The 15,583-nt window shown below is 39.2% G+C and overlaps 1 protein-coding gene across 25 annotated transcripts in view; it reads right to left on the reverse strand.

Moving 5' to 3' along the window:
- CYRIB (CYFIP related Rac1 interactor B) overlaps positions 1-15,583 on the reverse strand; it is a 101,834-nt gene that overhangs the window by 45,608 nt on the left and 40,643 nt on the right. The window contains exon 1 of one of the 25 annotated variants that reach the window (XM_068933296.1): positions 12,631-12,749. The exons of 20 other annotated variants lie outside the window; for them this stretch is intronic. Coding sequence is in view for 1 of the 5 variants with exons in the window: in XM_068933279.1 (XP_068789380.1) it covers positions 8,445-8,462 (18 nt within the window). In the remaining 4 variants the exon portion in view is untranslated. Of the gene's footprint in view, positions 1-1,729; positions 1,903-8,444; positions 8,577-12,630; positions 12,750-15,583 lie in introns of those variants that run through there. 4 more of the 25 variants (XM_068933282.1, XM_068933286.1, XM_068933279.1 and 1 more) reach the window with 4 other exon arrangements.

A 15,583-nucleotide genomic window follows, 5' to 3' on the forward strand; every position in this document is an offset into this window, starting at 1 on the left:
GTCAAACTTAATCCTATGTCGCTGTGACGTCACTGAATATAGTTATTTAAGAATCCAAATAAAATACACTCATTTCAAAAACAGTTGTGATTTTATAGAAGTGACAGTAGAAGCAAACGGAAAGGCGTCCTTATAAACTCTTCTGTTGAGTCAGTAAGGCAATTAGCTATCCATGATCACAAGCATCAGAAATAGAGCATTGCATCTCAGCATTACTGAGCAAAGATACAAGTAATTATAGCACTAAAAAAATAGAGCATTACATCTCAGCATTGCTGAGCTAAGTTGCAAATAGTTACAACAGGGAAAGAGAAAAAAAAAACCCTAGAGTCTCAGTTTAAGTTTTATTTACAATGTTATATATATTTCATACACAGAAAAAAAGGCTGCATTTCTACAGCTTTCCCCAGTTAAAGACAAATATGGTCAATGAAAGTTTTTATCATTCTGAGCTTTCTCTAAGATTACTTGCATTTCCTGCTTCAAAACAAACTCTCTCGTTTACAAATTTAGTACTTGTATAGTCAGACTAGAAGAACGTTTCTGATGGGAACTCTCCACTGAGATCTGTTCACAGCATGTTAAATGTTAAGCTCATTTGGAGTAGTTTTCATATGGCAAACAAATTACACCTTTTTTTAGTACAGTAACTGGATGACGAACAGGCCAAAAAGGCACCTGTCTGTTGTCATATTAAGCAACCCTCTCCTTCCTGGGTTTGGTAGGCTTTTTCCATTTCAACTAACTTAAACACTTCTGAGTGTTCTCAGTTAAACTCGCTCCAATAAAACCATTGTAGCTCTCACTCCTCCTCGTACCAGAATCCACCGTCAATGTTTAGCATTTCAAGGTTTCTTCTAAAGAGCAATCTTCCCATTTTGTACTATGAAATCACAATTCTCTTTCTGCTTCAATACCAAACTCAACTACATTCTGCAACGAAACTGTTTTTATCACAAACTTGTTTTAGAAATATAAAATGCCTGTTATGCTAATGATGTGCAGATCCAATTCAAGAGGCATAAGATATTCGATGTTAATTTGTATTTAATCAGCTCTCAGCCACTCCTCATGTTATCTAATCCTGATTAAAAAGCACTTAACACAAAAGTATGCTGTCTTGCTGTAAAATTTCTAATCACGCAGTACTACTTGAGGGGAGAGTGGGGGGAGAAGGCGGTTGTGATTTTAGTTACAGTGAGAACTATCATCAAAAGTTACTACCCATTGCTCTGCCTGCACAGAAGAACCCTGCAACCCAAACAGCACTGCTAAGAGAAGTCAAAGAAGCAAGCACTCTGAGGATTAGTAAGAACTATTATGCCAAACCAAACAAACAAAATGAAAAGGTCCTATTTGAAGCTACCCTAGAGGCAGAGTTGCAACAGACAGTTTGAAACTGAAAGCAAAAAAAAGAAATATTAGTTAACTGCAAGGTCTGGCAATTTGTGTCAAAGGCAGCAACTCAGGTAAACAGATGCCTGGCAAATTAAAGCTTTTTTTGTCATCGTACAAAGCACTACTTCTCTCTATGCAAGAGAGAGGAGATCCAAGGCAGTTTATTAGATTTGTTAAAGCAAGACTTTGCTTTTAAACAATTCCTCTGCCACCCTGTTTCAGTCCCCTTCAGTCATGGCTCCTCTTGCCAAGCAACTGCGTAGGGTCAACAACTCCTGCCGATCCAGTTGTTAAAAACCCCTGAACGGAAGCATTACGATCCGATACTCACACGCTGCTTGGTAAGTCGCTGAGCAGAGCGGCACTTCCCGCTCTCTGCGGACTTCAGAGTACAGCTGGCAGCAAGCGTGCAAAGTTCTCACGGGTGAACGAGCATTTATGCGATTGCAACGTGCATAATTTCCTTTAATACACTCAACGAAGCACTTGGATTCTTCTACCGTACTACACTATAGGAGAAAAAGCTTCCTATTCAGTACCACAGAATGGATTTTTTCAAGCATGGTTGATGATTTCATTAAACAGACAACTTGTTTTACATTTCCACTAGACCAACCCACATACCACCACGTTGCCAGTTCTGCACGTTCAGACTTCTTCATAATTATTTGGAGTAGCACGCAGGATTTTGTTTTACTGAAAGCATATCTAAACCAGGATGAAGAAGTTCACCCCCAAACTTCATCCTGCCACAGTCCCATGTTACCCCTGTGCTGCTCGGTATTACTTCCTCTCCTGGCTGCCCAGCACCTCTCAGGCTGTAGTTTCTCCGTGAGGACCCATTCCTCCAGCTTGGCCCTTCAGTGAGGAAGGCAAGGAAGCGTCAGGAGTTACACCTAGGCAGAAATTTTTGCATAGGACTATCCTTTGATTCATTCGTTTTGTCACTTAATGGGAAAGTGGAATCAAATTCTGCAGCACAGTGCCTGGCTAAATCTTGTTTTCCATATGAAATTCATGCGCAAGCAAATTGATATCAACCAAAAAGATGCAAAGAGCTGCTTCTGTGAATTGCAGGATGCTTGTTTTTCTTTGGTGTACACGTTTCAGCAGGTAGAATCTCAGCCACCGCTTCCCAAGCCTCCAGTTTGGCACTTAGGTACTCCTCCTTGATTTGAGCTACAAGGAAGAACACCCCTGAAAAGTTTCCTTAATGGTTACACTCCCGAGAGAGAGCATACGGGTTAACATGTTCACTGAAAAGATTCAGAGTACTTTGTGTAACATAAGTCCCTGAAGCAGTGTGGTAAAGCAGCTCAACATCGCTAGTTACAGCACTTTGTACGTAGCAGCTTAAAGTTTTCTTAAAATTTTTTCAGGCTTAGCCACTGCTACAGCAAGGCTCCCTGGTAAGCCTTGTGTCAGAGGTGCCTATAAATCTTCACAGTGAGGTAACGGAAATGAATTAGGACTGAGATGCAGAGGAGAACAGAGATCAAAGCATCTCCTCAAATTCTCCTCGAAGTATCGCCTGCTGACCTAACAACCTGCGCTCCGGTTCTCTGTCTTGTTCCAGTCGAGTATTGTAAACATTCGTCTCTCAAAGGTACTACTGAGGTGAAAATCGGATGCCGTCTGATAGATGCCATTTCATTTATCTATGGATAAATTACGCTGTATCTTCAAAATCCAGAGAAATCTACGTTTTCACAACTCAATATAGCAAGTTACTCCAACAATCAAATATTAAAAAGCTTTGCCTGAAGTATATTTAGGAATAACTCCAGCTAGCATTAGCCTGTATACCCAACACTGCTGGACAGACATGATGCACATTTAAAAATCACACATTACACACATCTTAGCCTGCTTCTGACATTTATTTATCCAAAACACAGAAAGTAACAGTGATTTAAGATGATGCATCCTCCCCAACACAGAGCAAAACAGACTGTTAGTGATAAGCCCATCAACAGGTTAAGATACAGCTAAAGAAGAGTATACAGAACTTTGGGCTTTAAAAAAAAATCCTCATAAAGAGCCTTAAGGATAAATACATGTCAGAAGGCTTACGGTAGGAAGGTAGCAAAACCTATAAACACTAGAATTCACATAGATTGCTCTATGCAAAACAAAATTTGTTAGAGAAGTTCATCCTTCATTAAACTATTTTTTCCCCTACCAACATATTGCCAAAACTTTAATTCTAAGTTAAAAGAGGAAGTTCTCCTGTGATTTCAGAAATCAGCAGTCAGGGAACTATTAAACTATTCCCAGTAGTTTACTCCTACACAGTTAAAAGGGGAATAATTTATCATCTACTTACTTTCAGGAGAGTAATGAAACTGCATATTTAAGATCAAAAGAATTATGCTAAAACTCCATAGCTAAAGCTTCCAGCGTGCATCACTGACAATTAATAATCGTTATGTTACAACACATTACAAAGTACAAATTAATGGAAAGGCTTTTTTTTCCCCTCCTTGCTTCCAGAAAATTGCCCAGCTCTGCTTCCACACAACATACCACAGTACACAAGAGATACCCTGCTATTTTTTTTTGCCCTCAAATGACTACTATTCTTCATTCGCCAGTACAATTTCAGAATTACAGGAAAGCTAATTTTGTCCGACTTGAACATAAGATGATATTCTTTATAGGTTCTATCTGGAAAACATCAAAACATGCTCAAGTATCAGAAGTTAATTTTGTACATCAGATGAAGATTGTCCCGTTAAAATTAAGGGTTGCAAGGACAGAGATGTAGAAGACCGATACTTAATCTTCCCTTTCCCCCCCACAGTAAACATCTGATACAGGTTTAAAGCATTATCAATCCACATTTTTTTTTTCATGTGGCAAAACATTACTCAAAATTGAAATGCAATTTACTAGGAAGAACAGTGACCAGTTTTTCCTCTATTGTTCCAAAATCATGGAAATGAATTCTAATTTTAAACACTTTCCCGCTTCCAGCTGTATCTCAGATTTCAACATTGGACTTTACAACTCAGTAGAGTTACATGACTTGGTTTAGCCACTTTCCCTTAACAATACAGGTTTTCAAAACCACTCTAAGTATTACTGAAGGTCTGAAACTGGAAAGACTACCCTTACCAGCTTTTTTATTACTATGGGGAATATTGTGTGCTCGAGATTCAGCAGAGCCCATTTACACCTCAGAAGTTTTGACTATCATAATACTGTTTCCTATCTTCAAAAGCTCTGGTTCTCCCACCTCCTTGCAGCTGTGAAACCTATGCCTATGTTTATCACAAATGCAGCAGAAGGAAGAGTGTAACTCTTGGGTTAAGCAGAAAACAAACTGCTAAACACCAATTTCATTTACCCATACAGTGAGAGTAATAAAAAAAAAAAAAGGTGGATTAAGGATCCACCTTAAAAGGATCCACTCAGGTGGATTAGAAGACTAGCAAGCAGGAAGATGAGGGCATCCAATAGGCTTGTGCATGTGGCTGTGGGTGTCATAAACCAGGTCTGGGATACCAAGAAAAATACTCGCATGGGAGCGAGTTACGGAGCTAGTGGCAATGCTACAAGATCCTCAGAGTCTTTGGTATTTAGCTGTGAAAGCCCATTTGTAGATGAGTAAGGAAGTGAGAGAAGATTTAGGTGGAAATAAAAACTGTATTGAGAATGGAAAAGCATAAAGTTCAAGCCATTTCACAAGCAAGTTCAGAGACCTGGTATGAAGAGATACATTTTCAGGGAATGACAGTAACCAAGTAGTATCTAATAATTGAAGGAGAATATCCCCCCCCCCCACCCCCCAAGACCAAATTAAATCAAGAGGAGTACCATCTGGGAGCCCTAGTTGCCATCAACTTCCTGCAAAACACAGCTATTTCTAGCTTATCTCATCCCACTTTCCTCCCAGTCTGGCCCTCAACCTCTGGACAGTAGGACTTCTGTAACAGTCTTAAGAGTACTGCGGTCTCAGACTGACATCCAAAACCCAGAGAGTCAGCTGAAATCACTAACTGTACTTTTAAGAAATCTACTTACTAGACAAAAAGCTATATTACAGGGTTTTTTTTTTTTCCAATGGTCAATGTTCATTGGAACATGCAAATATTACAAATGCATGTTAAGCCGCTTGAGAAGATATACCTTGATAAGATCTACTCACCGCTGTGGGGGAGAGAAGGAAGGTGCAGCTTCACCACTCCTCCCTTTCTTGACGGCCGAACTTTGTCAATAGTGAGGCTCACCACCCTGCAGTGAGTCAACCTGGAGATGAACTGGCAGGGCACAGACGAAATGGGCTTCTACTTAGTTATGAAACTGATTTTCATAGCCATTCCCATGCAGGGTGAAAAGGGCACGTACATACAACAATACACAGACTGAAATAGGAGTACCCCTTTCCTACCACTGTATCGTATCAAGAACATCCTCTCGCCACAGGAGGAGGACAATAAGTTCAGATTGCCTACGTTACAAAAAGCTGATCAGAACTGCATAACCCTTCTTGACAAAGTTCTCAAAAATCTGGCAATCGGATATCACAAGCAAGTTATTGGCATTATGCTTTGATATACAATGTTTCAGTCACATGGGACGAAAGAGAACTTGGAAGATTTCTTTATTCTGACAACACTTAAGCACAAACAGCATGTCCTTTGACTCCAGTCCTCAATTAATATATACATTGCTCCTTGGATACACTACATCTGGCCAAGGGATTCAGTAAACTACATTGTATAAAACAGGAATTAACCCATGGAATGAACATAGGACCAGTTCCAATTTTGTTCATTCTCTACAGAGGGCACAACAAAGAAGTCTGTTTGTAACAAGAATCAGCAGAGCAGTAGGACTGCTATCAAAAAGCCGAGCTTCAGTGGTTAAGGGCACGAGTAATCTACATGAACTCTCATAGGTAAGGCTTATGAGAGCGCGGAAGTCAGCCATACTGCAAGGACAGTTTTAAGGTTTCCACTGGACAAAATTCTGTTCTCTGCACTGGGAGCAAGGACTAAAGCCAAGAACTCTTCCATCCCATCAGGTACTGTTCAAAAACCCTGAATTCTGAAACTTGGAGGGCAGGGGGGATATGCTGTGAGGCCCTGAGTCTGGTTATTTGGTCAATATATCTTTTTTTCCCTATGTTTCTCATTAGTTAGCTTTAGACAGGCTTGTTATCTAGTTCATGGAGGGGCACACAATGTTTCCAGTTCTTAGTCGTGTTTATAGATTTCTCTGTCTAATGTGTAAATAGTTAAGCTCCTAGCTTAAACGGTCTCAGTTATCGTTTTAGGATCCAACCCATGACCATGTTTGAGACCTTGAGTAGGAAGTCTCACCCTTAAAAGGTTATCTGCAGACTGCCTCAGATTTTTACATCCGGTTCTCACTGGAGAGACACTGCTTAGTGCAACTGGTCGCCTATTTCTGCACAGGAAACCTGATGAACTTTAGAAGTCATTCTTCTACTCCCACACCCTCCCAACATTTAGCTCTCTATCTATAAAGGCCTTTGCTGAAAGTATTTGCAGATGCCATCATCTCCAGAGGCTTTAATCCATTTTTACTACATTTAGTGTAGTAAAAGCTAAATCAATTATTAGCTAAATCAATATAGGAATTTAACTTTTTTTTTTTTTTTTAAATATAATTCCCCTTGCCTGGTATGATAGAGGAAGCATTTAAGGGCAAGTCTTTCCTGTATTTTTCTGCTGAAGTGAGAGAACATACACCAACATGCAAATGTCCGTGTACATGTTTTAGAGAAAGCAGCAAGAGAGTCAGTTCACCATTTTCAAATCAAATATCCTCAAACAGCAGACAAGTAGGAAAAAAAACCCAAAATACTATTTTTATTGACAGCCCGCTTCGTGTTTCAAAGTCTTCCGCAATCACAAATGCTGTAAATACTTATCTCAAGACTAACAGATTCTGCAGTACAGTTTTTCATTAAGAAAAGCAGATATAAACATGAAATTAAATATGCACATGAAACAAAGGCACTGTATTACATAGAATTCACATTGTAACATAAAATCCACATTCTAGAGCCACGCCCAGCACGAATTCAGGTAAAAGTAAAGTTGCTGTTCATAGTTAAAATTGCAGAGACATGTATAACAGTTTCCTTCCATCCGCTTATGATCAAATTTATGAGCGGATGGAAGCACGTGCAACAACACTAACACTGGTACAAATGCCGCACGTCTGCAGTCTTCAAGACGCAGTTCTCGGACCACACATTTCAAGAGTAATAGAATAACAGGGAAAAAAGGCACTAATAAAGTGTAACCTGACTTGAAATTAAGGTGTCTGGCTTCTGCAATCTCCACATTTCCATCAGGGAATTCACCTGTAAAGCACTTTCCAGCCACGTGACAGGGAGCTGCTCTACAGGCGTAGCTTGCTCTGGGCTGCTCCTTCATGAGAAACTCACAAAGCTCTTTACCACATCACGAGACCAGAACACGGGCAAGCGCCACATGACAGGTTTATATTCAGTAAAATGAAAGGCAGGGACTAGTGAGCTCTTCAGAAACACGGCATGCAGGACAGTGTTACGTGAATTGTGTAACACAGCCTTAGAACAAGCTGTGGCTTGGCATGAGATTTCAATGGAAGTGTGTCGCACATGCACCATATACACGTGCCTTCTAGGAAGGAACTGGATCTATCTTATAGTGCCAAAGTACTGATCTGTTCAAGGCTATGATTCAGTGCCTACAGGGTGTACTACATTTGGTACAGATGCACAGATTAATTGTGCACCACATCTGTGTCTGGCTGCCGACAGGGAAGGGCTACACGCAGTTAACAGCATTCAGAGAAGTAAAAGGTCTGCCACAGCAGGACTGACTAAACCCTCCTCGGCCTCAGTTTCACTCAGTGCAACTACAGAGATCTTCTGTATCCTTTGTTTTGTAAGGAGTCTCAGGATAAATGAAGTTAGTTAACTTTCACGATGGACATGATTTAGTTCAAGGCTTGTCATGCCTTGCATGAGCTAAAACAAACATTACCTACTATGGAATTATTTGCATCGCCATTCATGAACTTACGTTATTTATCATGGACATCTCCTGTGGCAAAGACTTTGCCAAAGAACTAGATGATTTATTGATGTTCTTCTAGCAGAACTTCCTATAGCAAGAACCTTCCAACACAGCAGACAACTTCTGCCACTAATCTCTGAACACTGGAATAGGAGAAAAACCAAGACAGAAGACATGAGGAGACTTACAGAACTATAAATCTCATTAACGCAGATATGCTTGTCATTGTGGCAAAACCAGAAGATTACTTTAGCCTAACGGTACTGTCATGAATACCACAAAAAACATATTAATATAGGCAAGCCAAGCTTTTAAAAAGTAATGCAAGCACTCTTTTGCCAATGGCGTGGCTTTCTGTAGCTTTATTTTTTGTCTTTCAATAAAAGCGAGTTCCCTTTTTAAAGATTCAGTAACAAGACAAATACTAAACTTAACTTATTCGGTGCTTTATCACCCAAATTTAGAAACAGATATCACCTTTCTAGGCCCATTTCTCCTATATCTTTCTGGAAATTCAGTTACTTGCTTAAAAAAAATGCAAATAGCAGCAGCAATAATATTGGGGGGGGGGGGGGGGGGGGGAAAGAATGAGATCTACCAGATCTAAGAAAATAAAAATTTTTTGCCTGGATATGCTTTCAGTCAGTGTTGTACTTACAGAGAATCTAAAGGAATTTTACATAGATTTACTAAGCCTGCTCCCATCTTACAAGTGTCTTTTATTAGGAGATATTTAATTACAGAAAGTCAATCTAATGTTTTAGTAACTAGAGAAACATGCATTTGAGCCTAGCTTTTACTATAAACTTCCTACACGCTTTCAGTTAATTAACACTGCTGTATCTCAGTTTCTCATCTGTAATGAGGCTAAATGTATAACACTTCGCATAACAGGACTTTAGCCAAGTCCGTAGTCTTTGATTTCTGCTACAGTAGGAGTCTTTAAAGACAGAACTGGGTGAAGCTTGAAGGGGATAAACTTTGCAGAGTCTGTTTAGTCACCTTCAAGATAGCCACTGAGAAAACATCAGGTGAAGCATACATGCAGCATACCTCTGAAATCTCTGTACTACTGCACGTTAAGAACACAAGTTACTGCATCAGAGCAGACTAAAAACAGATACTGCGCTCCTATCTGGAAAGGACACTAAATTCTGAGGCCTCAGTCTGAAAATTACTGGAAATAGTAGTTTTATTACTGAAAATTTAAGCATGGTCATTTATGCATTACAGATGGGATGAAGTTAAATAATCATTTGAGACCGTCCAGTATAATCCTGGACATAATCGACAGTAACTCCACTTCAATATGCCAATTAATATTCTATCTAGAAGATCTATTATTAGGACTATTTTGAATCAACAAACCAGCAAGTAGGTGTCCCAAATTGCTGATGGAATCATCCTTCCTTGGAGATGACAAATAAACATAATAAAAGAGGAAAAAAGATGTACATGTTAAATATAGCATGCATGGAAAGAAAGAACTTCAGTCCAGGTCAGCCTTGGGCAAGTATCAACTCTTCTAATTAATGCTATTTTCCAATTACAACATTGCCTGCCGTTGCTGGATTACTACAAAGGCACGGCTAAGACGTAATGCAGTTAGCAAAAACATTCTAAAAAAAAAATCAACTAAATTACAAAAAAAAAAAAAAAGCACTATACTCAACTTGTATTAGGATAGCTTCCTAAGACAGGAAGTGCTCATAAAAACGTGAAAAAATCTCACATTACGGCTAGTCAAGAAACTAAGTAGGGAAACAAGCCTAGTTCAGAAAGGTGGGGTCTCTGTAACCCTGGGTTCCACATCACATTCCTAATACACAGTAGAGGCCATGAGCAGCTGCACTTTCATTGCCAATTTGGAAGCTTGCAATTAAAATATACTGTTCCCAAAAGAAGGGGCTTCAAAAGTAGCAACTTAGGGCATTCAGGGTTTCATCCGGATTGCATCACATCCTAGTGGTGCTGGAAAACACCACAAAGCAGGAAGTCCATCGATGAGAACTAATTCATGCTAGCTGTGAGGAAACCCCGTACCTGTAAATCAGCCTCTCAAGCCTCCTTCGCTCCCTTTGCACACCTACCAATGCAGAGCACAGCAGCACGTCGAACTATACAGAAGCAATTCCTTCATTACCATAAACACCAGCACACACACACACACTATCAACATTTTGATTCTCATAAGGAATTATCAGTCAGTATTTTATAGACATCCAGCTTCCACAGTGAGCAGTCTTTCCATAATATCAGATAGCTAATATCCAGCACTAACTTTTATGCCAAAAAATACTGTTCTGAAATGGTACAATCAGGATAGTACCAAACTAATGACATACACTTCAGGAAACCTTGCAAATTTTCCACTAGCCAATGAAAGCCATTACCTAAGGCAGCGACTCTCACCCTTTCTCAACCGCAGCTTTTTGTTCTCTTTCATAAACAAATATTCTTTAAAATCAAAGCCAGAATATTTGCTTCATTTTCGTTGAGATTTCTACATCACTGCTGAGAGCAGGTGAACAGCAGAAACAGCTAGTTTTTCAGCACCCAAGTCTCAAATAGACTCAAGTCATGTTTCCACACAATGAGTCAGAAGTTCAAAAGACACACAAAACAAAAAAGGAGAAGTGTACTTCAGGATCAAAAAAAAAAAAAATAATCCCAAAACAAAACAAAACAGAAAGAGGCTTGAATAGTCAACAGCCTCCAGAAATTTCACCACCACCAAAAACACAGAGTGTGGAAAAATAACCTCCACACAGAACGAAGCTCACACACTCTTGGAAGTGGACAGTACCGAATTCTCTAAAGAAAAAGGAAACAGCCTCCTAATGGATAGACCTGATCTACTCTAACCTCTGAACACTCCTGCTGATGAAAATACTTTCAGGTACTGCAAACCTGGACTGCAAGTACCCCGGACTCCCTCAAAGCTGCTCTCACAAAACAGTACTCATCTGGGAAATTCACGGTTTAAATTGAATCGCTTGTTTCACGCTATCAATTTCAAATGTGTCCAAGTTCAGCGGAGCGCTCTGCTCAGTGAAGCAAAGATACGCATTTCATAGTTTATTCTGTTCTAGATATCTCTAATGGAAGAAGCGATGGGACAGTCCTAAACAACTCAATATCTTCTCACGCAGAAATTACTCTAATCTTCACTCACTTCAACCACTTTCGGTACTTTCAAGAGCTGACAGTCAGAAACGTGTTCTACAGGACAACAATACCACAGATGACCACCTTGATCAGACTCTATCAGTGCATTTAATCAGAAGTCAGACTCTCCACAAGTTTTTATAATAAAAAAGCTCTGAAAGTGTAAGATCTGGCAATACTTTGGGTAAATGAAATTATCTGCAGCAATGTTCATGACTCTGTCAAAAGCAAATTTCATCTACCATCAAGCTGCACATACACTCACCCTTAAGAGGCTTCTCCAGTGTGCAAGCATTGTTATCAGAAATATTCAAATGAGTAATTAGACATTCAGAAGTGTTGCAACACAGTTCAAAGTCACCACTATTAACACAAATCCCAACATGCAAATTTGTAGCTTTCAGTCTTCTCCTTAGCCTGTAGTCCTGTGTTGAAGAATGAAAACTTATTTCTGACCTCTTTACTCTTTAAAATTCCCAACTGGGTATTTTAAGGAAAATGAGTACTTTTGAAGTGACCGACCATTAACATCTTATTTGGGCTTTCAAACGTTTCAACTAAGTCTACTTCTCCCTATTCACAAAACAGATACTCTGAGAGACTGCAGTAGACACTACTTTAATTCAGAGAAACCAAAACCCGTCCACAGAAACCAAAACCTGTCCACACACTTAGATGTTTTTCCACTTCTGAAGTCAAAGGGCAAGCAGTTCCAGATCCACGCTAACGCACAGGATTTTGGCAAGTAACAGAGTTAACTATACCTGGTCATTTTCACTCCTGTCACTTGGAAATCAGAAGGCACAAATGAAGTTGCCAAGAATCCCAAGCCACAACTCTGGGTTTAGCTGGGATAGACATCAAACACTGTCCCAAAATTACTGGTAGAAAAAGTGACTGGGCCAAAAAAATAGAACCTTGGGAGTAATCTCAGCATACTAAGGTTTGACTTTATATCAAGGCCTTTTCCAAGGTCTCACTAGCAAGTTATTCAAAGGAATTATGAGGTCCGCTTGGAGCTTACCTGAGATGCTGTGTCAGGATGAAAAGATATCTGAAGCTTCAAGCCGCCTTCTTACAACCCTTCAAATTCAGAACTCAAACATTAAGACACACAGTTGTGTTGCATTAAAGCTAAATGCAGGCAGGCTTTCAGCGTGCTACTGTTACTTGACTAAAAGGGGAAGTTAAGCAAGACATTAAGTCATCTGCTTCTTCAGTCCAGCATAATCTACTTCTGGTTTTAGAACATTTTCTAATTCATAACATCTTTATATAGCTATATTCACAGAAGCGCAGAAAAGTGCGCTTCTTGGTAGAAAAATCTACCAAGTGCGCACTGGTAGAGAAATCTTGGTGGTTAATTCCTTTTCACAGCAAAATAGATATGAAAATCAAGGAATACCATTCCCGGACACCTTCAATGCTGCTGAGACAGCAAGCATTCAAACTGTTAAAAAAAAAAAAAAATAAAATAAATCTTGTTGTAGCATTTGCAAGGCAAAAGGGAAAATGAAAACTTCCTTGTAGGTGAGAGGAGCCTGCCATTATATCCTAGAGTACACACAAATCTTAAATTAAAAAAACTTGACGTATGCAAAGAATTCCAAGCCAGGCTTCAAGGCAATCAATTCTGTGTTACTTCTGCAGTCACACGGACAGTGGAGTTGCTTGTGACAAGATCACAGGATTAAATCTGTCTACCAACTTTTATCTCCAAACTTTTCCTTAATGCATTTGTCTTCAACACTTTGAAGGGAAGATGTCCCTTAAAAGGTATTTGCAAGACAATAAGTGGTTCCTAGCTTAAAGGCTGCTGTGCCATTATCAGATCTGAGACTTTGCCTTGTCGTTCCCCCTCATCCCTTCAGAAAGATCAGGTGGCCTGACTGACTACCTTTCCTCCTTTCCTTAAAGACTTTGTCTACTAGCAGGAAGGATGCTGGAATTTCATAAGACAGTTATAGAAAGACAGGACACAGCCTAGTGTAGTAAAGCTCCCCATGAGCAACTCGGGTCAGTGTCAATAGTTTAGCAAAGTTGGTTTAGTAAGAATTACTGCTCCTTCTTCAAGAACTTTACTGATATTGTCAGTAGAAAAAGCTTTCAGATGTGTGGACCTAAAGGAAGATCTGGAACTGAAGATTAACATAATTAACAAAGTTGGGAAGAATTGCTATGAGTTTATTTAAGCTTAGAAGAAGCAGTTAGGCAGAGATAGAGGCACAAGGGAATATTAACCACTTAATCACCTGCCCCAACTATCTCTCAGGAGGAGAGGAAGACATGTACCTTATTGCTATAGAAGACAAAGGATTAGCTGGGAGAAACAGTAGGAAATTAAAAACAATCATATTATAGAAACTGGGGGTAGGGGGGAGGAAAGAGAGTTGTTGTTGTGCCAGAAACACTGTTAGAGTCAAGCTATGAATAAGAACAGAAGTGTAACTGGCTCCATTTTAGTACCTTATCTTTTTTACTGACATCAAGCTCTCATCAGTTTCTGGTTTATGACAGTTTATTCAAGGAGTCCTGCCTGCTAAGTACACAGATTTTTATGTATATATATATATATTTGTATGTATAAACATATGTGTATCTATCTGTAGAGAGAGGCAGATACAAGTATACATACACACAACATTTCTGCCATTAAAAATCAGAGGGAGAATTCAAACAAATTTACATCTCAGCTTCCGGCTTTGCTGGTGACTTTCATCACCCCTTTTATTCCAGAAGTTTTATCATTCATACAAATAATCACACTGAAAAGTAACTTACATTCCAAAAACGCACAGCCCTTAATTCAAAATGCATTATATTTGACAATCAACACAATACTCTAACACACTTAAATCTCTTAAAGTTTTACTTTGCATGTTTATTCAACACCCAGTTCCTCCTAACTCCCAAAACTAACAATTTCATCCCTATTTGCTTTATCCTATAAAGAACGCAACAGCACTAAGATTGTTAAGCACACAGGAATTGCCCAGAAAGCTCAGTTCTGCCATAGCGAACACCACATTTATGCAATTAAAACTGTACCTTACCTTTTAAGTTTAGAGATCAGAGATTTAGTCTCATTTGTCCCCTTCCCCTCCCCCCCTCTTCCTACTCTTTCATAGGACAGAGCCTGGTCCTTCTATTTAAGATAAGATCCAGCTACACCACGAGGAGGAAAATATTGCCCATTCTTGTGAGATGATTTTAAACGTAGCCATCTAAAGTCAGTGCTAATCGAATGATGCTTAATGAATACCGAAATACACAATTAAAAAAAGGCTTTGTCACTGTACAACTGAAATAAAAGCAAAAAGAATTTGCTGGAATATCTAAAAAAGGGAATCGTTCTCCTCAAACATCATTGATAGAACTAAGACAGTTGATTAGAACAGTAGCTAGCCCAATAATTTGTGGTACAGTTGCAACTGCAGTTACTACCTGCTAATCTTTATACACACGCACGTCCAGTTGGTGCTCAGCAATGAGTTTTTTTTTTTTTTAAACAACTTAAGTCACTAATAAACATTTCTTCTGCCAAATCACTGTTTTAGTTACATACACAATACATACCCCTGTAAGGTAGTTTAGAGTTTGGGTTTGTTTTTCTTAAGAATATGAAGCCACCACAAAGATAAGCTACCCAATTCATCTTTAAACAAAACACAGTTTGTCAAAAGTACCCAGGGAGTCCAGTACTTCCTTCAAGTTTGTTTTAATAACCTGCTGTCCCAAAGTGAAGTCTTAACTTAGCTGACAATAGTTCAGGTGCAAGTCACGTTTGGAACAGATTTCTGAAAAGATCAGAAGCGCAGCCTTATTCTGAAACACATCTGAATTCGAAAGAATGTGCGAGTTAACTTCTGGGTAGAGCTGATTTGTTAATATGAAAATTAAGTCATGGCAATGTCTTGGCTCTTAAAGATATCATACTAGTTGGCAGCATGGCATATGGTTACAATTTCCACGGCTCC

Source organism: Struthio camelus, chromosome 2, assembly GCF_040807025.1.
Source record: "Struthio camelus isolate bStrCam1 chromosome 2, bStrCam1.hap1, whole genome shotgun sequence".
Classification (NCBI taxonomy): domain Eukaryota; kingdom Metazoa; phylum Chordata; class Aves; order Struthioniformes; family Struthionidae; genus Struthio; species Struthio camelus.